The sequence below is a fragment of the Callorhinus ursinus genome, unplaced genomic scaffold (genome assembly GCF_003265705.2).
Source record: "Callorhinus ursinus isolate GAN/ISIS: 27379988/994484 unplaced genomic scaffold, GSC_fseal_2.0 scaffold44, whole genome shotgun sequence".
NCBI classification, from domain to species: domain Eukaryota; kingdom Metazoa; phylum Chordata; class Mammalia; order Carnivora; family Otariidae; genus Callorhinus; species Callorhinus ursinus.
In genome coordinates, this window is record NW_027397106.1 from 6,477,572 (window position 1) to 6,502,285 (window position 24,714).

General features: G+C 43.3%; 2 protein-coding genes and 1 pseudogene across 7 annotated transcripts in view; 1 reads left to right on the plus strand and 2 right to left on the minus strand.

The window, feature by feature from the left end:
• Positions 1-663: 663 nt before the first annotated feature.
• On the minus strand, positions 664-10,098 carry LOC112832206 (ERO1-like protein alpha; annotated as a pseudogene).
• Positions 9,887-18,062, plus strand: ASB8 (ankyrin repeat and SOCS box containing 8). Of its 3 annotated transcripts, none has more exons than XM_025882756.2 (4): positions 9,887-10,017; positions 12,583-12,742; positions 14,159-14,263; positions 16,128-18,062. In XM_025882756.2, exons 2-4 carry the CDS (start codon positions 12,614-12,616, stop codon positions 16,758-16,760), a joined length of 867 nt encoding a protein of 288 aa, XP_025738541.1. In that variant the 5' UTR covers positions 9,887-10,017; positions 12,583-12,613; the 3' UTR covers positions 16,761-18,062. The 3 variants fall into 3 exon arrangements, with proteins under 3 accessions (XP_025738541.1, XP_025738543.1, XP_025738544.1); XM_025882758.2 differs by having other exon boundaries at positions 9,905-10,017; positions 12,579-12,742; XM_025882759.2 differs by lacking the exon at positions 12,583-12,742 and having other exon boundaries at positions 9,923-10,017.
• Positions 18,063-19,099: 1,037 nt separating this feature from the next.
• PFKM (phosphofructokinase, muscle) overlaps positions 19,100-24,714 on the minus strand; it is a 47,249-nt gene continuing 41,634 nt past the window's right edge. For all 4 annotated transcript variants that reach the window (XM_025882749.2, XM_073882070.1, XM_025882746.2 and 1 more), the window contains 9 exons: positions 24,231-24,301; positions 23,781-23,868; positions 23,549-23,701; positions 22,906-23,070; positions 21,777-21,838; positions 21,432-21,543; positions 20,055-20,154; positions 19,872-19,977; positions 19,100-19,648 (listed from right to left, as the gene is read on the minus strand). In XM_025882749.2, coding sequence (XP_025738534.1) covers positions 19,504-19,648; positions 19,872-19,977; positions 20,055-20,154; positions 21,432-21,543; positions 21,777-21,838; positions 22,906-23,070; positions 23,549-23,701; positions 23,781-23,868; positions 24,231-24,301 — 1,002 coding nt within the window. In that variant the 3' untranslated portion in view covers positions 19,100-19,503. The remainder of the gene's footprint in view (positions 19,649-19,871; positions 19,978-20,054; positions 20,155-21,431; positions 21,544-21,776; positions 21,839-22,905; positions 23,071-23,548; positions 23,702-23,780; positions 23,869-24,230; positions 24,302-24,714) is intronic.

Here is a 24,714-nt window from a genome sequence, read left to right on the forward strand (position 1 = left end):
TTTCTTTAAGTTTATTCTGCCTAGATTTCATTACTTTCAAATTTGGAAATTTTTTACCCATCACTTTTTATTTGAATACATTTTTAGTCCCCAACTCCTAAAACTTCAGTTGCATGTGTGTTAAGCTGCTTGATATATTTTGCAGATCACTTTTGTCCTGATCCTTTCTTTTTCAGTCTTTTTTCTCTCTGTACTTCATTTTAAATAGTTCCTATTTCTAGGTTTTCAAGTTCTCTAATCTTTTCTTCTATAGTCTATAATTTGCTATATTTCCTCCTGTGAAAATTTAAAAAATTTTTAAATTTGATAATCATGATTTTGTTCAATTTTAAACTTTAAAATTTATGCCACATAATCAAGATATTACTTGGCTCACAATATTATTTTACATATTTAAATTCAAAAAGTCACAGAATAAAACTATTTACTTAAACAGGATCATTCTCTTTTAATAGAAGTAACTTTATATAAGAGGTTTGACTTCAAACTGTCTTACTATTCCACTCTTTGGCCTCTATTGTCCAGAGACAGACACATTTAAACTCATTTCTTTTTTTTTTTTTAAGATTTTATTTGAGAGAGAGAGAGAGAGAGAGAGAGAGACAGAGCAGGAGTGGGGGGAGGGGCAGAGGGAGGAGAGGGAGAAGCAGACTCCCCACTCAGCAGGGAGCCGAGGGCTGAATCCCAGGACCCCAAGATCATGACCTGAGCCAAAGTCAGACACTTAACAGACTGAGCCACCCAGGCGCCCCTCAACTCATTTCTTTAATGAATATTTTGCAACAAGTTCCTTAAGTTTTCCATTTCTTTCACACTTGTAGAAATTCTTCCAACTGTAATAAACAATGATACTATTTCTTGTCTGGTTAGATGGAATTCATAAGTGGGCCTACTTTCTGCTATGTTTGCTATCAATTTCTCTGAAGAAAAGGTCTCGAAGCAGGGCCCAAACCCTGACTCTGAATATTTTCCCACAGTTGACATTTAAACCAACAAATACAATCCATAATTTTTGAAACATTTCTATAATGCAACCTAAAGTCTGCCTTTAGTTAGCTTGCTCCTTTTTCTATTCCAAACAAAAAGTAATAATAATTCTTATAAAAATGTAAGAGAAATTATGTAACTTTATGAAGTATTTCCAAGAGTAACTTTGTCTTCTGAATCTTAAACTTCATTTCCACTAAACAGTTGAAAATTTGGGTGCTCAGATAATGGTACCGCTTTAGATAAAGGTCTTAATTCTTTTAAGTAGAGAAGGTACAAGTTCTTGAAAATCTCATCAAACACACTGGTGAAATTATGTAATGCGCGTCCTCATTTCTTTTCCAAACAGGTATACTGTGAGGGCTGTCTTGCACTCAGAGGCACATTAATGCTTGCAGGCAGTCTGGAGAGTAGTTTTGTACATGGAGACCATCTGTGAAAAATGTTCTCTTCACATTTCCCTTGAACAGAAGCTAAAATATTTAAAGGTTTTTAATTGTGACTTGAAACAGTTGTCTTCATAGATGATGATATCCCCTATCTTCCAAGCATCTGGTCCCTTTTAACTGTGTAATGTTCAGAATTAAGGACAATTTACATATTCAGTATCAGGATATTATATGTCATCAGCTTCACAGGAGTGTTCTGGGGAATCATCAGCCTCAGGCACCGAAGAAGATTTAAAGATTCATCCATAGCTCTACGTCATTCAGCTTGTTCGTATTCTTCAGTGAGATTAATGCCTTCTTCAGAATACCTATAGCTTGCAGATTTAATTTAAACACTCGATTTTTAACTTATTTGATTTTACATTTTTTTCATTTCTTACACTGAACTTATTTGCTTTATCCTATAAGATACATAAAATGTTTCATGATACCAGTGTTGGTATTAACAATAAACTACAGAATGAAGTTTAAGATTCTTCACAGTTTGTTTTGTTATTAGGATATATCCCACTAAGAAAGGTCAAAGTCCTGCCTTCAAAGGTCATGTGAAATGAATCTTTTTTTTTTTTTTTGGTTGTGTTATCAATCACATGCTTAGGTTTACTTAGTTTGTTTTCAATTTAGGGATTGCTCTTTTTTTCTCTTTTTGATTTAATTTACTTTTTGAATATGTAAAATAATTACATGATTCTAAAGTCAAAACTACAAAAAAAGATATACTCAGAGGAATCTCTTCCAATCCTACCCACTGGTCCTCGTTTCCCAACCCCAACTCCTATAAATAGCCATTTTTAATTAGTTTCTGGATGATCCTTTAATGTCTAATTTTGTACAAGAAGTAGCTACCACATACACCTTGCCTCACATTTTTATGACAATCATTCTATAGCAATGCAAAGAAATATTCCTATGTCTGTATGACTATGTCCACTATGTACTATAATTTATTTAACTATTCAGTTCCTCTCTCTTAATGGCATTCGGGATATTTATAGTCTTTTGCCACTAAAAATAATGCCACAGTGAATAACCTTGTGCATATATCATTCAAAATTTGTGATGTACTTTTAGGATAGATTCCTAGAAAACACTTATCCCCTACACTTTTAATTGTGAGGGCTTTATAGAATTTTAAATGTCTGGTAAATGTGCTTGCTGGGTTAAAGGGTGAATGCATCTATTTGTAATTTTGCTAGATAGTACTAAATTCCCCTCCTTGAGGGCTGTATCATTCTACATATCAGTATGTCTCTTTCACCAGAACTTTGGCAATAGTGTGCTCTCAAACTTTTGGATTTTTGCCAACATAGTAAGAAATGCTATCTCGATGTAATGTAATTTGCTTCTTTTTTTGTTTTTAATGAGTTGAGTATGTCTTACTACTTTAAGGGCCACTTGCATGAATTTTTAACTATGTTTATGTCTTCTGCTCGTTTTTCCACTGGATTTGTCTTTTTATTTCTAGGCTCTCTTTTTATACTAAGGAGACTAACTTTTTCCTATGGTTTAAGTTGCAAATATTTTGTCCAGTGAATCATTTGCCTTTAGCCTTACTTGTGGTATCTGGGTCATGCAATTTTTAAAAATGTTTATGTAATAGAATTTGTCTTTTATTGATTCTAGATTTCAAGTCACAGAAATGCTTTCCTTACTACTCCCATGGGTGATGTTTATATAGAAATCTACCCATGTTTTCTTCTATCATTTTTAGGGTTTCCATTTTTGTTATGGTTAGTTAACTAATCCATGCAGAGTTTATCTTGGTGTGCAGTATAAGCTATGAACCCAATTTTACCTATGTCCAAATGGTACCCAGTTGTCTCAGCAACATTTATTACAAAGTCCATTTCTTCATTGTTTTGCAGTATCTTTATCATATATGAAATTACTTTATGTACTGGATTTCTATTATGTTTCATTAGTGTAACTGTCTATTCATGTACCAATTCTACACTTTTAATTGTGAAGGCTTTATAGAATTTTAAATGTCTGGTAAGACTGGCCCCTCCCCATTGCTCTTCTTTTCAGAGTTTTTCCTGGAAAGTCTTACTTAGTTTTTTCCATATGAATTTAAGAATCAATTTATCTAGGGGCACCTGGGTTGTTCAGTTGGTTAAGTATCTGCCTTCCGCTCAGGTAGTGATCCTGGGGTCCTGGGTCCTGGGATTGAGCCCCGTGTGGAGTCTGCTTTGGGCTCCTTGCTCACTGGGGAGTCTGCCTCTGCCCCTCCCCCTAGCTGGTGCACACTCTCTCAAATAAAAAAACAAAATCTTAAAAAAAAAAGAATCAATTTATTTAACTAAAAACCAAAAAACTTGTTAGAACTTTTACTGAAATTATATTAAATTTACAAATTAAGGTATGTCTTTCATTTGTTCAAGTTTATTTTTGTAAACTTGGGGGAGTATTATAAAGTTTTCCTGTATGTATGAAGCCTACTGACTTCTGTCAATTGCTTTTATATCCTGCTACCTTACTGAATTATCTTTTTATTTTCAGTAGTTTTCCCATTGCTTTGCTTTCATTTTCTAAACACATGATTTTGTTTTCTACAATTCTCATACATCTAATTGCTTTCTCTGTATCAGTGCTGTGGCAAATACCTCCAACACCATGTTAGATGTTATAGTAATAGTGTGGACATCCTTGTTCTGTTTCAAACATTAGCAAGAATGCCTCCAGTGTTTTCCCATAAAAATAGTAAGATACTGGTAAGCAAGATGCTTTATGTGTTAGGAAAATACTCTTCTGTTCCTCTTTTGAAAATTATTTTTATTAGGAATACATCTTGAATCTTCTTAGATATTTTTCCAGAATCTATGGAGATAATCACAAGACCTTTCTTCTTTTATATAATATTAATAAACATATCAATGTATTTTTAACATTGAACTATCTTTGCATTCCTAAAGCAATTTCTACTTGGTCATGACATATCATGTTGTTTGATTCTATTAGCTAATATTGTATTTGGGATTTTTGCATTGATATTCATGAATGAGATTCATCTATAGCTTTCTCTTTTGTACGATCTTTATCAGATTTTGGTTTCAATGTTATATTTATTTCATTAAAGACTTTTTGAAGTTGTCTTTAAAAAAACCTATTTGAAACATGTTGGATAATTTTTAGGGAGATTTTTAAGAAATATTCTATCCAGTATTTTAATTGTTTTCAGCAGATGGTTGGTCTAAATAATCTATTCCTTCTTTTTCCTGAAGAAAAAAACTTCCACCTTTCTTTACCTTATTTACTTCTTCTAATCCTTTCAGACTTTGTTCAGTTATAGTCTCTGACCCCCCGGGTTATGCTACATTGTCTCTTTTCTGGGCTTCTACTGGATGGCATTTATTATATAGCTGCATAATATTGAAATAATTCATTAATGTTATCATTATCTTCCATTAGTCAAAAGTTTCTTACGGACAGGAACCCTTTACTGCCTCCACTTTTTAACCTCCAGTGTCTATTGCCAACCACACAGTGCCTGACATTTAGTAGTAGCCTTAATAAATATTTAACAAACTGATCTTTGATCAGATCCCCCAACACACACACACACACACACACACACACACACACACACACACACACGCACACACACCTGTTTCCTCTCAAGTTCTTATCTTTGTAATTCAGCTAGGAGCATACAGTAAAAATCTAAGTCATTGTTGGCAAACTATACCTCCTCATCTTCAGTTTGTAGTCAGTCACCAAGCCCTATCAATTCTGACCTAAAATATTTCAAATTCACTCACTTCTCTCCCTTTATATGGCCACCACCCTAGTCCAAGTCCCTAACACTTCTTGCCTAGATCACTTATTTGCTATTTTTCCTATCTTAATCTTTACTCTGCTCCTTCTATAATCCACTCATCAGAAAGTCAAAGTGATCCTTTAAAAACACAGATGTTATTATGTCACTTGTATAAAACCTATCAATAGCTTCTTTTGGGATAAAGTTCAGAATCCTTAGTGTGTCTACCAAGACCCTGGCTGATCTGGAGCATCTGTAACTTTCCAGCCTTAACTTGCGCCCTTTGCTTCCTTATCATTCTGGCCTCATACTCTTCTTCCAACTTCCTAAGCTTTTTCCCTCTCAGAGTCTTTGAATACTCTTGACCATTTGCTGGAGGGCCCACTCCCTACACCTCTGATAGACAGCTTTGATCTGGTTATATCCATTCATTTTTCAAATTCATGCTCAGGACAGTTTTCCTTTACATCCCAGTCTTATTGAGGCTCTCTATTGAATGGCCATATCATCCTCCATGCTTTTCCTTTATAGAACTTATCACTACTGTGATTATTTTTGTGATTCTTTACCTAATGTTTATTTCTGACACTTACTATAATTTTCCCGGAGGCAGGGACCATGTTGATCTTATTTTCAGCTGTATCTTCAGCATCATAAGGAACAGCACGGTAATAGAATTTAATAAGTATTTACTGAATGAATGGATGAATGATGAGTGAACGAACAAAGAACTAGTTACTGAATTCTGAGCAAGAAGCTTGAGGAAAATTTCTCTATTTCCCCTCTAGGGGGAGGCCTACTCCTACTAGAAATAGCATGGGCCTCAAGAGAGCACAAAATTCTCAAATAAGTTAGTAAGCTTCTTAAGTCCCTGAAACTGATTCAGAGAATCCAATCATTCCTTGCTAGTAGAACTCTCCAGATCAGTCTAGACCACCCAGTGGTACCAGACAAGTGAGCATTTCCTCTGTTAATTTCCCTTCCTTGAACAATCTTGAAATCCTTCCTGCTAGACTTTGTCTATCCCAGTTTGCTAGGTGATTTAGCTGTAACTGCCCACATTCTTGGAAAAATAGTATCTATGTATATGTAATTTAAATATTATCATTAACATTGTTATTTCTATTTTTACTGCATCCCCCCCAAATCCTTTAGGCATTCTTTCTCTACAAAGTCTCAAAATGTTTTAAAATGATTCTAATTGTGGAAAATATTGGTAACCTATGAGGCCAAAAAATAATAAAATATTGATGAAAAGCTAATTTTCAAAAAGTAGCAATTCATAGATTTCCCTGAGCCTTGGGGAAAGTTAAAAGGAAAAATAAAAAGAATAGAGTTTGAAAATTGGGAGCATGTCTGCTTCTGAGCAGTTTCTGAAAGAAGTCCTTGTTTAATCCTGTTGACACGTGTTGGGAGACTACCCCTGCTGCACACTAATACTGTTCTTTTCTCTGCTGAACTACTTTTTCTAGGGCAAAGTTTAAGTGTAAAAAAAAGTTTCAGAAGGCTTATATTTCTCTGAACTTTTTTCTTTTCCTTTGCTCTATTTCCAAAGCTCCTTTTCAAATTTTCTTTTAAATGTAACTTCTGACTTCTTTTTCAGGGTCAAGGACCAGTACATAGAGGCATTCCACTATTCCTGTCTTTGGAATGTCCGTTCACTTTAGTTCTCTAACCTTGATAAGAGAATATGTTTCTCCATCACTGTCTGCCCTGCAGTGTGAGCACAGAGCCTGGAACAAAGTAGGTGCCAGTAAATGTTTGATAAATGTAAGAATGAATGGATCTGAAACCTCCTTTGGTTGTGAAGTAGATTTTTCAGACACTGTGAAATAATCCGTATAGATGGCCTATGCGAGTCTCACTGGGAGACTAATCATTCTATATTTATAAGATGTTGGGAGTCTCCCAGAATTTATACACCCTAACATTTACCAATCAAGAACTTTTGAGAAAATAGACAACCCAGGGGAAAATTCATAGTTTTTCAAGGAAGAAATGGATAGACATGAGATAGCTCAAGTTTTTAGAAAATGTGTAGGATGTCAAATCAAAACTTCTCAGAAAAAAATTCCACCCAAACTGTGGGAACTGTGGATATTATCTGAATAGTCTATTCAGAAACCCTAATGCTGTACAAAACAACAAAGAAAAAAATAGATTTAAAACGTTTGGCAAAATGTTAATATGTTAACATACGGATGATGGATAGAAGGAGTTCGTCGTACTATTCTCTCTGGTTTTTTCAGTATGCTTGAACATTTATGTAACACAAATAACATATAAAAATTGAAGCTTGGAATCGGCACTGTCTTTACCCTGCTTTAGAAAGGGAGCACCAGAAGAAGCAAAATGGAATGGAAACTATGTAGACTTTGGCATCTCATAATTAAGCCTTCACAGGTCCCATTAATATAGTAGTATTATGATAGCCATAAAGCTATTCTTATCTGATGAGAGAGTAAAAATTTTGGGAGCAAGAATTTTTGCTTAGGAATTACAGAGATTCAGAATTATAGAAATGTAGAAATATCATAAAAATAGAAAGATATTCAGAGATCATTTCAGCCAATGCTCTCACTTGACAAATGAGAAAACTGATGCCCAAAGAAATGGGATGAAGTAACTATCAATCTCAGAGCCAGGACTTCTGTACTTCTGTACTCTGGTTTCTCTTTCCACCTAGGTGGCATATGACATTGAACAAAAGCTGCCAAGGCAGGGAAACTCAGGTGCACTATTTTCATTTGCTACATCCTTTGACCCTATTGTTTCTGCTGTGTACACGTGGTGACCTCCTTCTTTTGTGCAGTGGATATTCCAAGACCGAGTGGTAGACTCAGAGCTAGACTGAAAAAAATGAAAGCCAGAGAGGCAGTCACCAACCCCTCAATAAGTCAGTTGTCTGAAGCTTGTGCTCCACTTAGAGGAAGCTATGGGTGGTGCCAAGCAGAGCATCATCTTACTGGGTCTAGAGAGAGGGAGACCTAGCACATCTTGGCCCACTGCCTCATGCAGTGGACTTTACTACACATCTGCCTCTTACCTCATTAATTCCCCAGCCAAGTAGGATTCCAGGGAATTCCAGGGAGAATATACCATTGGGGTATTAACGTGAGTCACACAGTTCTAGACACAGGGGTGGGGGTTTGACAGGTACTGACTGAAACAAGGTTAGGTATGACAAGACACGCAGTGGCTTGATTTATCTATGATCTTCCTTTCCGGTGGCCAGGAAGGACTTAGGTTCACAGGATGAACTTCCCCATTTTGGATCAGCACACAGGTCTCTTGCCCTTGTGTTTGAAGGTTTAACATTCTCTAGGGCCCTAGAGAATAATATAGATTTCTGGTTTAGAAGCAATGGGCATAGAATCAAACAGTTTCCATTCCCTGAATTTGATCAAATGCCTTAGGGTAGCTTGTTGGGGAGGGGGGACGGGTCTAGCCTCCACATATCATTCAGATTCCTTCAACCTTTCCTAAGTAAATCTATGAATTAAAAGCAGTGTAGTTAATATGTAGCTACAGCTTCAAGTCAACTCCCCGGACTCCATCCCAATCAGAGGGCTGTCCCTAAGCCCTTCTTCCATAGAGCTGCCAATGACCAAAGCAGCCTTTAATTCAGAGTGTGGAATTGGTGGCTTATAGACTTATAGAATGTTGCCTGCTTTCAAAATGATTCTTTTTCTTTTTTTTTTTAATGTTGCCAATATTTGCAATTGGGGAGGATTCACTTTTCTAAAAATCTGGATTTCAGCTTCTTTTGAAAAACTGGATAACCTTACCATAGCAGAGTGGCGGAGGTGGGGGGACACATTCCTGCATGGCAAAAATCTTTGGAGTTTGGAACTCAGAGGAGACTCACTCTTCAGACAAGGCATGAGCTTTTCCATTTCATCATCCCCTTGGGGATGTTCATGAACTGTCTGGGCCCTGCTTTCCTCTAAAACTCATTCGATTATGTTGCTTAGAACGCGCTTTGGGGAGTATGTGCCGGGGCGTTTTTTGTTAAACATCTCAGCACTGAAAGTCGTCCTGTGTAGGCTGCTTCACCCTTTACCTGACCACTACGTGCTGCGGGCTTCGAATGTTTACGCTTTGCATGCAAAGTACATCACTGAGAGGTGTCAGCCTCTCTCGGGTGGGAAGGGTTCTGTAAGCATGTACCTCTTTTTCAGCCTTCAACATCTGGGCTACTACACCTCTTGGGTGGTTATCTTCGGTATAGTTCCCTTTGAGGGAGGGTGGACAGTATCCAGGAGGGTTCAGAAAAGCATATATGCGTTCCAATATTACGAATAATGATGGAAGTCTCTTTCATTTTCCCCAAACACTTCTTACTAACAGTTCCGTCTCCTACGCAACTGATCAAGTGTAGCGAGTTTAGAAATGAGGTGCTCAGGCCCTACCTCAGTTGGAGACAGTGGGAGGCAGCGAAGGGCACCAAAGGACCCACTACAGGCCTGGTCCATACTGGCGCGGCCCCACAGAGTCGGCCCAAAAGCCGGGGCCGGTGAGCTTCCGGCCTACCGCTGCCTCCCCCAGTTGCCGGGCTGCGGCCGAGAGCGCTACATTGCGCCTGCGCCCAAAGCCTCAGGCGGGCAAAGGAAGTAATCTGTTAACTACACCTGGGCAGGACGGAGGCGGCCTCACGAGTCTGCGCAGGCGCACCCCGCCTGCAGCCATTGGCCGGTGCGCAGGCACCCATCCCAGTCACCCTTCACATCCTGTAAACAGAGGGGCCCGCTGGATACAACAACTTCTGTTTCCGGGTCACACCTTGACAGCGGCTTTCACCACCCAGCTCAGCCCCGCGGTTTGGTGAGTGCGTACCTCGCTGCGGGAATACCTGCAGCCAGGTTCCTTAACCCGTGGCACTACGCCCAGTAGCTCTTTCTCCATTCCCAGCTCGGGTTTCGTTAGTCCTCGAGGCAGAGACAGGGTTCCCGGCCTTGGGGGAATCAGGGCGGGGGTTGGTTAGCCTCCGGGACTCCACCCGCGTAGATTGCGCGACCTGCTTTCACCCCCCGCTCTGGGAGACCTGCCGGCATTGCTGCGATCTTTGCGGATCCCATGCGGAAAGTGACACCACACGTCCTCGCATTTCGTGCCCTTGCCCTTCGGCTCTTTGCCTCGGCAAGACGCAGCTGCCGCGAGCCGCCTCCACCCCTCGCCCCAGCAGGTGTGGTGGGGTGGGGGGCGCCCCTGGCTGGGCTGAGGGTCTCCCTGCTTGGGCGGAAGCCGAGGCCTCGCTAGCACCAAAGGTGTTGAATGTCGGCTCTCTCCTACTTTGCTGCTAGCATCGCAATAGAAAACCCTTTGGTGTTTTCTCTGGATCCGAAGTGAAAGAAAACCGGAGGAGAGAGGGCTTTCAGTTCCAGCAGAGGAAAGAGGCCACGTGGGGTCAAAGGGCGCACGGGCTACTGTCTGGAGATAGGTCAAGCTTACGTTTCCTTGACCCATCCCCACAGTGCATGTTGTCACTCTTCACCAGGAGCTTCGATGCAACAGCAGAGAACCACTGGTCATGTCCTGAGTTAGGAGTTCTTAGCCTGGAGTCCCAAGAGTGCCCTGAAAATGATTGCAGGGTTTAGTCTCTTCAGATTATCAACGGTTAACAGTTTGAGTCTAAGCCTTCCACTTTAGATGTTGTCTTCTGCCCCCATTCTTGGAATCTCTGATTCAAATGCACCTCTGCTTTTTTCTCCTTTTCCCTTACAACAAAGAAGTATAAGATACAGACCCTTGTCTCTTCATTTAGTGGCTGTTGGGTTAAAACATATGCCAAGTCTAAACTATCTAGAAAATTTCAGAGAGACATATAAACAAGTGTGTAAGCTTATTCATTCATAATAACGTAGGGGAGAAGAATGTCCAATATGAATCGTTGATACCTATGAATTGAACATTGTTAACCTGCATTCTATTAATTAATACTGTATATAGTTTAAACAGATAAATGGCTACTGATCAGCAAAATAGAAACTATTCAAATTTATAATATATTACATAATGCATAAGGGGATACTCCATTACGAAAAGCAAAAATTTTGTAGTGTGAAATGACCAAAATAATTTTAGGTTTTTTACCTTAGTGGTCTTAGTGGTCCTCATATGCATAACATATTTAATTATGCAAGTTGTGAATTTTTTAGGATTTAAAGTAATAATCTTTACAGTAATTCAACAAATATTTATTGAGAACCTGCCATGTGCCAGGAACTATTGAAAATAACACTGTATTTACCCTCAAGGAACTTAACAGTTCAATAAGAACACATATTCCTAGAGAGCTGATACTGAATACTATATATTCTCTACAGTTTTTGACATATGCTTTTTCATGGGAATGCTCCACCTTGTTTGCTATAATTTTAAATGTTTCCCAACTAGTATATGGCTCTTAAACAGCCAAAACTTTTATCAGTTAAATTTAGGTATGTTGCATTATTTTCTTCCATGCTAGAACTCTCTGTCCAATGAACATATATTTGCCCAAATCTATTTCTTAGTTGTCATGAACGGTCAGTTATTAAAATTTTTAATTCGTTTTGCACTCTTAAATCTCGTTTTCCTACAACCACAAGCATGTGTCATTGGTATGAACTTTGCAGTATTTTTCTAATTTTATATACATGACTAATTATACTTTTGAGATTCTTATTTTAGAATATGACCTCAAATATTTCCCATTTTTTTCTTTACTGAAGACATTTTAATCTGATGCCTCGTCATTGTTAACATAGATGTATTTCCTCCATAGCCTTTTCCCTCTCTTCACACAGGTATTGATCACTTGTATAGCCTTTAGTCAATCAAGCAGTATTTATTAAATACCTACTTTTTGTGAGATTCTGTGGCTGGTCTTACATGAACAAAAAAATAGAAGACAGGGACCTTGCCTTCTAATTGATTACAATTTAGAGGAGAAACAATATGAATATGAATATAAATATACTGCAGGGCCAAATATAACAAGTAAGCTAAAGGTGATGGTGATAGTGAAGACCACAGAATCCAGAGGAGGGAAAGAATATTTTGTGTCATCTTCAGACTTTAAAAAACATCCCCTTGCTTGCCTAGTCTTGTTTGTAAACTACACAGAGCTCCATGGGGGTCTTGGGCCTCTTGGGGAAATCTTGTTCCAGACTAGTTCAGAATGTAGAATGGAGGTGCCGAGGGTCAGAGCATTTTTATCCGGGTTAACCCAGCTCCCTAAGCAGCTATTACAATCTATTTCTTTATGATTCAGAAAAAATATTAATTAATCATTGATCTCTTTGAAATCTACTTTTACTATTGGGAAGGCCTCAGAGAACTCCTAATCCTAGGGACAGGTATGCTCAGTGATGTTGTGTATGCCTAAAACTTCTTTGTTTCAGGCAGTTTGGAGCATGTGAACATACTCTGAGCCTTGATGAGTTCCAGTATGTGGTATATTATGCAGAGCATTCAGAGCAAATACTCTCTCTCAGAGCGCTTAATCCGAACAATCGCTGCCATTCGTTCCTTCCCACATGATAATGTAGAGGACCTCATCAGAGGGGTGAGTGTGCTGGATTGACGGAGAGTCCTGTGGGAGGTGAAGCGGGAAAGTCCTGGGGAATCGTAATAGATTACAGATTTGTAGCATTGACTCAGCACAAGGTCACAAGGAGTTTTTACAGTCCTCCTACGTGTATTAGCCTGACCATGAAAATACATTTTCCTTGTGTTTTGCTTCTCTTTCCTTCTCCCTTTCACTTTGTGCATCCGATATTTTCTTCAGGAAGTGTGTTCTAGATAACCCTAGCCTCACATTCTTTGTAAAATGTCTTTCTGGATATGGTACATTGGGATCCAGCAAGCTCAAAGTCTTCTACACATGTTTTACTAAGGGAGGAAGGAGATGAGCAAAGCAGAAGTGGTTTTCAAATCCTTGTGGTTTATAATAATTACACGGAGAGATATCACTTGCCATCTATCTTGACAACAGCCCCTAAAGTGCATGGTAATTTTTGACTTAAGAAAACATCTTAACATGTCTAACCACTGCTATTCAGCAATTGCTACATGACTAGTATCCTAGACGGTCTTTGGTCTTTGATATGTTTTTCTAAATATTATTCCTGTTGAAGAGAAGTTACAGGGTAATTTTTTGATCACTAGAAAATGCATCCAGATGCTTACTTTTGTACGTTCTTTTCAACAACTGTGGAATCCTTATTTACTGCCTGGAGCTCTATAGCTGCTTCGAAGTTGGGTGCAGCTTTGAGAAGAAATAGTCATACAGCGTTAGCTTGTTCTCAGCAAAAGCGGTACCAGAGGATTCAGCAGTGGGAAGTTTGTCACATTCTAATTCTAGCTCTGCTGCTGAGTCATTCAGCGACTTTGGTCTGCCTGTAGGCTCCCCATCTCCTTTCATCAGATTTGAAACAGAAGTACCAGCAGGGTCTAGGTAGCAGAGAATGCCGATGCTAAGAGGCTACTTTGAAGATGTTTACAAACAAAAAGATAACATTAAGATGACCTTACTATTAATGATGGTCATCTGTTGAATGCCAGAAAGAGCGTGCCAGTTCTGGTTTCAGTCTGACAGACTCACTTTCCTGACTTTTTCAGAGCCTGGTGGCCATAGAAAGTGGATTGCTTTTCCAGCTTTCCTGCCTGATGCTAAGTTTCCCACTGCTTTTACACATGAGATCATGTCCTCAGTGATGTCCAGATGACCATCTGGCAAGTTACCTTGTGGGAAAACATAATAATTCAATCTAAGGAATCGATAGTTCCTTTCCTTCATCTTCAGTGTATTCTCTTGGTTTGGATATTGTTTAACAAACAGGACTGGAAACCGGGACCAGTAGTATGTTTACAGTGCGGTCAGAGCTAGAGCCCTCTTCCGCCCCCAGACTCCATTCTGACTCTTGTCCTGCCCAGTGAGCCAGAGCCGAGCACGCTGACCGGAGTTTCCTTCTGCCCGTAGGGAGCAGATGTGAACTGTACCCATGGCACACTGAAGCCCCTGCACTGTGCCTGCATGGTGTCAGATGCTGACTGTGTGGAGTTACTCCTGGAAAAAGGAGCGGAGGTAAAACTTTTTAACACTGTCACATTAATGACCCACTAAAGCTTGAGCTTCGCATTTCCTTAACATTTCTGTCTTTTCTCCCATCTCTTCCCACCTTCTAGCCCGTGGTAACATTGGCACAGCCAATATTAAAGCAAAATGTAATGGTAAATATATATAGTGATCCAAAGGATTTCATTCCTTTGCCTTTCTTTCTTAAGTTGTCTGTGGCTCCAGGAAGAGGGAGTTTTATTTCCCCTTTCTCTCCCAGCCTTCCTCCTGGGCTTGTTTACCTTTCTATTCAGTCCTCTCATTGCCCATTGACTGTCCAGGTGCTCTAAGTACAGAGGCCCCTCAAGTGATGAAATGGAAACCATTGACAACCCGCTACCGGACATGCACTTCTAATACCACCGTTACTGGGAGATAGATCTCATTAGGTAATCCATTCCTCAGAAGTAGCTGCTGGTGCTGTTTCTGCCCACTCATTATTCATTTATCGTGTCTTGTTCCTATCTTCTTTTTAATGTATCTTAAGATAAGAAACATAGATTAATTCATACTGGCATTAGCAGGAGGCAGCATAGTGTAGTGAATGATTAAAAGAGTGGACTCTGGAGCCAGACTTCATGGATTTGAATCCCAGCTCTGTCACTTCCAGCTCTTGTGACTTTGAACAAGTTACTTAATTTTTCTTTGCCTCAGTTTCCCTATCTGTAAAATGGAGATGATAATGGTATCTTCTTAAGGTTGTCAAGTATTTAGTTTTACACTGGCATGTAGTAATTGCTAAGTCAGTGCTTGTTAAATAAATAAATAAGCAGTTTTGACTCTTTGTAAGCAATCTGGAAGTTGCAGATGCTGAGGCGCTAATTGGAATCAGACATGCTGTGAAGCTGGTGTGCAGGCCCCAAACACATTGGTCAGTAAGCCCGAGGCACCAGCCCCCAGCACCATCATCTCCACACGGCCATGCTGTTCATGGCCATACTGTCCTCTACTTGTCATTATCTTTTCCATCACTCTTGGGGGGGACCCTGAAATGAAAGCCAGTGATTAATATCAATGACGAAAATACCCTGGGGGAAAAAGGTCTTTAGCTAAATAGAGAGTTGAACTCAGTTAAATATTCCAGCGTATTTTTATGGCATTTTGAGGGGAAGATAATATGCTAGATAAAATTTTGGTTTTGAAGTGTTTGCAGCCTTCAGAAATTATAAGTAATGTTGATTTTCAGCAAGTCATCTGCTTTTCCAGCATTGGAAGATCTGTGATCTTCCCTTTACATGGCTTTTATCAAGGTTCTCGTGTGACTGCACAGCGTATATTTGCAAGGGTGCTGATTGGATTCAGAATTTGAGCCTCTCTGTATGGCTAAGGAACACAGCAAAACTACATGGGCAGAGTTTGGCCTCATTTTTCAGTCTGGTTGCCATTAGCCACAGGATAGAGTGAGCTGGGATAAGGAAAATAATCCAGAACCTTTACTCTGGCTAATATATTCAAGCTAACTTTCCAATAAATATCTTCCAGAGTAGTTACGAGGATTTAGACTTCATCTTCTCTTTTTTTACCCCTTCCCCCATGGTAGAGATCCTAGTGAATAATAAACAAGAACATAGCAAAAACCCAAATAAAGCAGGCCAACTAATCAGTGCACAGAATAGAGTGCTGATTGTATTGAGACCATTCTCTTCCCATTTGCTCCTAAGCTCCTGCCATACCTCCTCTTGATCACCAAGACTTGCTGGGAATTGTTTGTTGACTCTTATATTCAGAACATGACGTAGCAAAGGTCTTGGATAAACACATGCAAGCTGCTTTTGCCCACCCATCTTCCTCTCAGTAGTCTAGCTACGGTAATATAGTTCCTCCCTCTTTACAGGTGAATGCCCTGGATGGTTACAACCGAACAGCCCTCCACTATGCAGCTGAGAAAGATGAGGCTTGTGTGGAGGTCCTCTTGGAATATGGTGCAAACCCCAATGCACTGGATGGCAACCGAGACACGCCACTTCACTGGGCAGCCTTTAAGAACAATGCCGAGTGTGTGCGGGCCCTCCTAGAGAGTGGGGCCTCTGTCAATGCCCTGGATTATAACAATGATACCCCGCTCAGCTGGGCCGCCATGAAGGGAAATCTTGAGAGCGTCAGCATCCTTCTTGATTATGGTGCAGAGGTCAGAGTCATCAACCTAAAAGGCCAGACGCCCATCTCCCGCCTGGTAGCTCTGCTAGTCAGGGGACTTGGAACAGAGAAAGAAGACTCTTGCTTTGAGCTCCTGCACAGAGCTGTTGGACACTTTGAATTAAGGAAGAATGGCACCATGCCACGAGAAGTGGCCAGAGACCAGCAGTTGTGTGAAAAACTGACTGTCCTGTGCTCAGCCCCAGGAACTCTAAAAACACTCTCTCGCTATGCTGTGCGCCGGAGTTTGGGACTCCAGTATCTACCAGATGCGGTGAAGGGCCTTCCACTGCCAGCTTCCCTGAAGGAATACCTGTTACTTGTGGAATAGGCTGCAGGAGACGTTTGCACCCTCACACAGGCAACCCTGGGGGAGGTTTTTCTCTGCCGTCCTCTCTTTGTCTTGGAAAACAGGAAAAGCAGTTGTCCCTGTTGTGTGGTTTGTATTTAGAGACAACGTGTCACAACAGTAACCTCCACACCATCTCCCCTCCCCAAACCAAGCAACCAAACAAAAAAAAATCCCTCACTTTTGTTTTCTGTTTATTGCTTACTTGGCTTTTTATATTGCACCCTGCAAAAGAAGAGGTCTCCCCTACCCTCCCCTTTAGGGAAAAAGTCAACAATGCAACAAAATTCTCTAGGAAAATGAAGAGTATTTAAACAGTGTGTGTTTAGTTTTCCTTTGGGAACATGATCAACATTTCAAAAGAATCCCTCTAGAAGCATTATAACTGGTCAGTGAAGAAGTTTAAGAAAATTCCAGCTAACACATGTGGCCCAAAAAGATGATACTACAACCTCAAATGGTGTGCAGATGCACAGTTGGGCTGGATGATATGGATGATACCCTAGAGTGCCCTGTCACGGAGCGTGCAAAAGGGACTGGCCACCTCTCTCACCATTAAAGGAAAGGGCAGTCTTTGCCTCTTTTCCATTGGTGTGCCTGAGGGTTATAGTAGTTCAGCAATGCTATTTCAGAAATAACATTGTCTTGCTGCTTTCCACATAGTAGAAGAGATAGCAGGTTCTGAGCAGTCCTAAGAACTCAAATGTCCTAAGAACTTTTCTCCTGATGCAGTTCTTTCTCTTTGTGAAAGCCAGTTTGTTCCAATGGGCTTAGCAGGTGTTTGTACACCTTAGGTGAAGGTTTTACCCCAGCAGGGGACAAGATGGGCTGGGCTGCCTTTTGCCACGGGTCTTCATTTCCCCATGGGCAGCTCACTCTGCTAAGAGTTGGGAGTTATTTTCCTTTCAGTTGTTTTGGAAACTGCTTTTTACTGATCTATACAAGACATCGGGGAGTGGAGGGTGCCAGGGAAGAGCATTATAAGAGCTTCTTTTGAGATGGCCCACCTACTCAAAAAAGAACTGCTTTAGTGAACCATACTTAGTCAACAATACTCTTTCTTTTCATGTGCCTAAACTAGAGCAAGTTGTTATTGATCTTGGATGACCCAGATGCAAATTTGAAAACTTTTTTTTTTTTAATCGATTGGGAACCACAAATAAAAATGACTGGAATCTGCTGACACAGCTAATTTGAAAAACAATGTCTGCTTTTGCCCTTTTGCTGTTGGTGGTTTTTTTTTTGCCCACTTGAAAAAAAAGAAATAAACACTTCTAAAAGCGAGTTTGGCAATTTCTACTGTTCCTACTTTTCTCCACATCATTAAATCCCTGGGAGCCCTGTTGGCCATAACTCTGAAATGGGGCTGTCACTACCCTCCTACTAGGCTGGTTTGAAGATGCAGTGCTAGCAGTGCTTGGTATTTACTGTTAAGTTCTCTTCCCCTTAAAGAACTGCACAGAGAGCATTTGGCTGCTTTAATTCTGGACTCCGACAAGCCTTCTCAGTTTCTGTTTAGAACTGTCTTCAGGGTATAGAGGTAATGCTTTGGACAGCCAGCAGAAGTGATGTATTACAGCTGATCCGTCCTCCACCACTGGTAAAACCTTGAACCTTTTCCTGCTTCATCAAGCAAGTGAGGAGACTGGGTCGGGAGGAATATGTATGCTTGTGCTGAGAGCCACAACAGGGCACCGTCCTGTCAATTTGGAGGCTCCCGAAGTCCAACTGCATGACATCGTCACTTGGCTGATGAGGAGGAAGAAGCTGTTGTTAGGGCACAGAAAACAAACTGAGCTGAATAAGAACTGACAACTTTCTAAAGCCCTATTTCAGCCAACCCACCAAACCAGGTCCCGGGCTGGGGGTCTCTTTCCCAGGCTTTCAAAATGTGCATGTCTCCCCACAAACGGAGTCTGCCTTTCATCTAGGAAGGAGTACAGGGGAAGAGTTGAGAAGGAAGAACCCTGAGTTGTCAGAAGAGTACAGATCGTGGGATGGCTGGAAAAAAAGCACCCCTGGGAAATAGGTAGACGATCAAAAGGTGAAACACAACCTCGTGCTTAAGAGAGGCTGACGCATCCTGTGGCTGCAGAGGATGTGGGAGGGACTGGTGTGGTATGAGGGTAAGGACCAGTGTACAATGTTCTAGGACCTTACGTACAGAGCCAAGAGTTGCTGCGGGAAATAAGCCAGGAGGTGGAGAGAAGTACATGGGGTGATTGTATGGGCTGCATCTTCCCAAGTGTCTGAGCAGAGTCTGGTCCTTAGGGCTGACAGTACGACATCTACTTGTGCAAGTGACAACAGGAGAACCAAAAGCACAGTGACCAGTTGGCATTTATTAGTGTAGCTATTGTTTGTCACTGCAGTAAAAGTAGTAGAGGAACCAAGACTTTGTTATCACAAAGAAATAAATACAGCTTATTTTTAGGAAAATTCTAACCGAGTAGCTGAAATCTAGCAGTAGCCCTAGAGGAGCCCAGTCTTCTTGTGTGACAGATGAAGCTGGGGTAGAAGTCATGATAAATTCTACCTAAAGGTGGCTTCTACTCACTGCCTATTGCCCCAGCTCCCTGGCCAGAGCTGGTCATGGCTACAGTTGCAGAATAAAAGGAAACCTAAAGAAAAATGCACTAAAACACTTGGGAATACATGGACTTGGGTCTGTCAGGGGGTGAGCTGACCATGATCAGACAATCCATGACCCTCACTCCAAAGAGGGTTAGATAGAAGTTTCTCCAGATCGCTTCCGAGTGATGTGCTCCAGGTGGGCATGCTCTGAGGTGTCCAAGTCAATCTCGTACTTGGCTAAGATTTTGAGGATGGGCCTCAGCTTCAGCCACCACTGTTCCTTGGGGATACGGTGCCTACAGAGAAATGAGACAGATGATGATTTCACCTTCTAACACCCAAATGACTTCTATCAAAAGCTGATGGAAAGAAGTTGAGTAGAAGAGGCTGGATTTTAGGGCAAGGGCTAAGATCGGAAAGAGGTTCAACTACAGGCGTTAGTCCTAAGATAAAAGGATTGAAGACAGCGAACAGGTTGGGAAGAGATCCTGACACTACCAGGGAGGTAGATGTACTCACTCAAAATCCGTCTGGTCCTTCAGCTCAGTCACTGGTTGAAAGACCAGAGCCCTCTTACGCATCCCCAGAACACAGCCCGAGTCTGGCGTATTGGCAAAGATCCTCCCTGCAATAAATGTCAATAAGCTTCAATAATGGGGAGCCAACCTCTCTGGAGGGGGCTTACCCTCTTGCCCCACCTACCGTTACGGTAACTCTCTTTGATTTTGCCGGACATCCAGTTCATAGCCTTGGCGCCCATCTTAGTGGCAAAATTCCTGTCAAATGGAGTTGGGCTTCCCCCCTGAAAAAAGAGTCTTAAAATTACAGAGGGAAAGACTCTAATGAAGTGGCAGAGGTATCTGAACATACAGAGAAAAAGGAAAGAAAAGGCCCCAGGTTTACAGCCAGAAACAGAAATCCTAACTCTGAAAGGAAATCCTGACAGTGCTGCGAACCAGGGTGAGTTGGCACAGCATATTTGGCCACTTATCAGGTGTAAGAGTGACTAATTAGACAAGGGGGTAACTGGTCTCAGAACTGCCCCTTCTAGCCCCACAGCTGCCAGATCCTGTTGTTTACTTCTAGTCTGGCCACTCAGTCACTTCCTGCCCCTCTTCAGCCTAGCAGCTTTTGTCAGTCGCCACCATCAGGGACACAGGAGTGTTCCTTGCGAACCAATATGGATGGCCTTGGTAGCACCTCAGAATAATATGAATCATGTAGATTTTCTCTGAACTAAGAGAAAGTAGGTGGGAAGTGGGGAATAGATCGTCATACTTTATCCAATTGTACCCCATCCCTGCAGGGACTAATAAGCTCCTTTAGACTTGAGATACTGGGAATTCATATGTGAGTAGACAAAGGTCAAAGGTCCATACTTGGGCAGGATCAGCTGGAGACACTGGGGATGGGGAGGCCTAAGACCATCTGTGAGCGAGGCCCACTGGAGGTGTGGATCGAATGTGGATGGTAGAAAGGAATTAGTTTCCCCCGGAAACCCCAGTTCATGGGGCTGGAGCCCAATACCCGCAAGGTGTCTGTACTCATTGCCCAGGTTCCTTATGGAAGGCGGTATGGTGCGGTGGGAAGAGCCCTGGCTCTCGCCTGGGCTTGATGAGTGGCCCTGAAAAAATTATTTCTCCTCTCTTGGGCCTCGTTTTCTTCATCTGAACTAGTGGTTCTCAGCTGGAGATGATTTTGCCTCCCCGGGGACTTCTAACAATGTCTGAAGACATTTTTTTTAGTTGTTACAACTTGGGAGGGAGGTGCTACTGGCCTCTAGTGCGTAGAGTCCGGGGATGTTGCTAAAGCAGCCCACCATGCACAGAACGGCCCCCCCGCAACAAAGACTTATCCAGCCCCAAAGAGCAATGGTGCCAAGGCTGAGAAACCCTGCCCTACATGAAGAGGATGGACCACATAATCTCTAAGGCCATTTCCAGAGTAAAGATGTTTAGATTGTATGACAGTACAAGATTGTAGGCTCATGCTCTGGCAGATTGGAGGCCAGCGGGAGACCCAGTGGCTACTGGGGGTATGGCCATCTGGTGACGGGCATGACGGCGGCATCTTCCCTACCTGCTGCATGTGGCCGAGCACATTCTTCCTGCTGTCAAAGATGCCCTTCCCCTCCTCAGAGTATAGGTTGAAAATGAAGTCAGTGGTATAGTTTTCATTGCACTTCTCATTCCTGCCAAGTAGAGACCGAAAGCCTGTGACTTTCGGTTGTCCCCCCCTTCCCTCCCAACCCTTTTCCGCTTTGGTAAGCTTTATTCTTCCCTTTCCTATCTCTTCCCTCCCATGGCTCAGGTTCTCTCCCTTTGTATCCAGATTCCTCAGGGTGTCCCGGATGGATCCATTCTGTGGGCTAGAGCCAGAGCCTAGTTCTTCTCTTCACTTAGGAACAAGCCGTGGATGAGGTACCTTAACACCAAGCCCCTCTTCACGGTCGTTTTCATCTTTTGCACCAGATGTTCCACATTTGCCTGAAAACAAGAGAGTAAAGCCTCAGCCCGGCAGGGGGTGGATGAGGCTGGGCAGGTGCACAGCTCTCTCGTTCCCCAGCAGGCCTCTCCAGAAGGGGAGAGGGACATGGAAGAGAGCCGTTTACAGTCCCGTGCCTCATCCCTGTAAGAAGTTCAGGGCAGACTGAAATGTAACCGAAGACTGCAGACGAGACAGGCAAAACTGGAAGAGGGCCCGTCAGAGACAGCTGTGGCAACTGCCGGTTTTCACCTTGCCCCCGCTCCCAATGTCCCTTTTTCCAGGGGTTTCTGGTTCTCTTCCCTCAGAGGGCTGACTCTTGCTCTCAGCGTCGGGCTTTAAATGGTTTGCTTGTGTGCGCAGCAGTGATTCACCTGGGAGGAACCGGTCCCTTCCTCTGGGCTTTGAGTTGGGGTAAAGGAGGAAGACTCCCACCTCCATTCCTGGCAGGGGCCGGCTGGGTTCTTGGATTGGGGAGGTCCCTCCGCCTGCTGCCCCTCCACTTTGTGGCCTTTCTTTCCTCCAGTGAACTGAGATCTTGGAAAATTGGGATCATACGGTCCCTCTGGAACAGGAGTCCGAGCCCCCCCCCCCCCCCCGTGATGGGGAATGGAACGAGAAGAGTCTGATAACAGGGGAAGTCCGGAGGGGTGGCATGATGCTGTAGAAAGACTGACTTTCTGTTAGTTAAACCACCTACTCACCTGCAAATTTAGAAAAGGCTTTTAACCTCTCTAAATCTTTCTCGTCTGTAACATGGAGATAATCTCTCCCTTGCACATCGGTTTTGAAGACAAAATGCAAAAATACACGGGCAGGACTTAGCACTACGCCATCCTTCAAAACAGATGCCCCCGAGAGCCGGCGCTGAGGGCGCCCATGTGAGGTTACCCGGAAATGCCTGCGCGCTGCCCTCTCCCACCTCCTCGCGGGCCCCCACACCCAGCAGCTGTCCTCGTCTGGAGCTCTTCCAGCTCAGGTTGCCGCGGGGGGGGGGGCGGCGCGGGGAGCAGTGGGGACAGACGGGGACAGGGCAGAGCTATGTCACAGGCCTGGGGTGGCCATCTACCTGCAGGTCCCGAATGGTGAAGGGCTCCTCAAAAATGTAGGCAGCGTCAGCCCCGGCCGCCAGGCCCGCCATGGTGGCCAGGTAGCCGCAGTAGCCGCCCATGGTCTCAATGATGAACACCCGCCGCTTGGTGCCCGCGGCTGACTGCTTGATGCGGTCACAGGTCTGCAGAGACAGTGGGTCATAGCTAGAGACACGGGGCCTGGGGCCTGCTTCTTGTCACTTCTCTGGCCCTCGCAACAACCCAACTCTGGAATGCTCTCGTCCCCAGGCCGGCCGGCCTTCAGGGAGGGCAGGCACATTGGCCACCCAGGCTGTGGGACTCCTCTCCCCGGAAGGAAGTTGTCCGCATCCTTTCCATTGCTCAGGGTGGGGAAATTAGGCCACAGGCCCTCAGGAAGAAGAAACCATCTGGTATGCAGAGTACTGGCGCCTTTCTAGGTTGGGGACTCGCAGGTGAGAATGAGCCCCACACGTGGGGACCAATAAGGCCCGTGTAAAGGCCCGCGCTTCGAGAAGCACTTCTCAAGCACTTCGCTTGGTTGGTACCAAAAAAGTAGCTCACTTTCCAGGAGCACACGCAGTCCAGGGACTACAGTCCTGGCCAGAAGCCTGGGAGGGGGTGGTGGTGGTGGGCTCTCACCGTGCAGATGGTGTTGAGGGCTGTGTCAGCCCCCACGCTGAAGTCCGAGCCGGGGACGTTGTTGGAGACCGTAGCAGGGATGACCACAAACGGGATGCACAGCTCGTCAAACTGCTTCCTGCCCTCCATCAGTTCCAGGCCCCCAGTGTAAGCCTGAGAAGAGCCGCAAGGGCAGCAATGAGGGGAGAGGGAAAGGTGGGGGCCGGAGGGGAGGGGAGGGGAGGGCACTCACCTCAAAGCCCCCGATGATGACAAGGCCCTGAATGTTAAACTTAGTGATGTTGGCACTGATCTGCTCAAAGCTCTTCTTGGGGAGAGTCCTAGTTGAACGGGGTGGGGCAGGGGTGGGCGATGGGGCAATGGAATTTGGAGAAGGGACAGCAAAATTGAGGGAGAGAAAAGCCAGAATTAGAAGGTGCTTTATGTATAATTTTTTGGCCTGTGGCCCCTTCCCTAGGCCACCTCTCGCCACTGTCCAACGGCCCACCCTGGGGCTTTAAATTGCCAGAGCTGCTAGAAGATGTCTGGATGGGCATGCCTGCCCCCACTGAGGCAACTGTGAGCTTGGGGACCAAAGTTCCAGGCTACAGCAGTGTAGATGCTGACCGAATGAACTGACACCCATACTCAAGGGACATCTTTAGGGGTGACGAGGAGGAAGTGCTCCTATGATGCACCTTACCTTTTCGTCCCAAGTTTGGAACCGCCTTGGCCAGTCCAGCCCCCCACATAGCTCCAGCCAGCTTCCTCGATCTGCAGGAAAAGGTCACACGCGTGTGCACTGTGGACTGACACCACTTCCTGAGTTCTGAGCCCACCCTGACACCCCCTGGTTGGCGGAGGAACACCAGGCATCGGCTTTTCCCCACCTCAAAGAACTTCCTCCACCCTTATTGCTCGTTCACAAATATTAAGCACCCACTTAATGCCAGGCGCCGCAGTGAGCTTTGGGAGAGAGAGAAATAAGGTCTGTCGCCTGCAAATCGTTCGTCTTAGCGGCTCCTGCCTGTTCATATTGCCCTAAAACTAAGTATTTACTTCTGCTCACACCCTGGGAGGAAAGCAAGGTGGAGGACAACGGAAAGAAAGAGAACGGATACCCCTGCTACGCTTACCCTCCCCACGCCTGCTCCTCGGCCCCAGATTATGTGCCCTCCGTCCCTTTA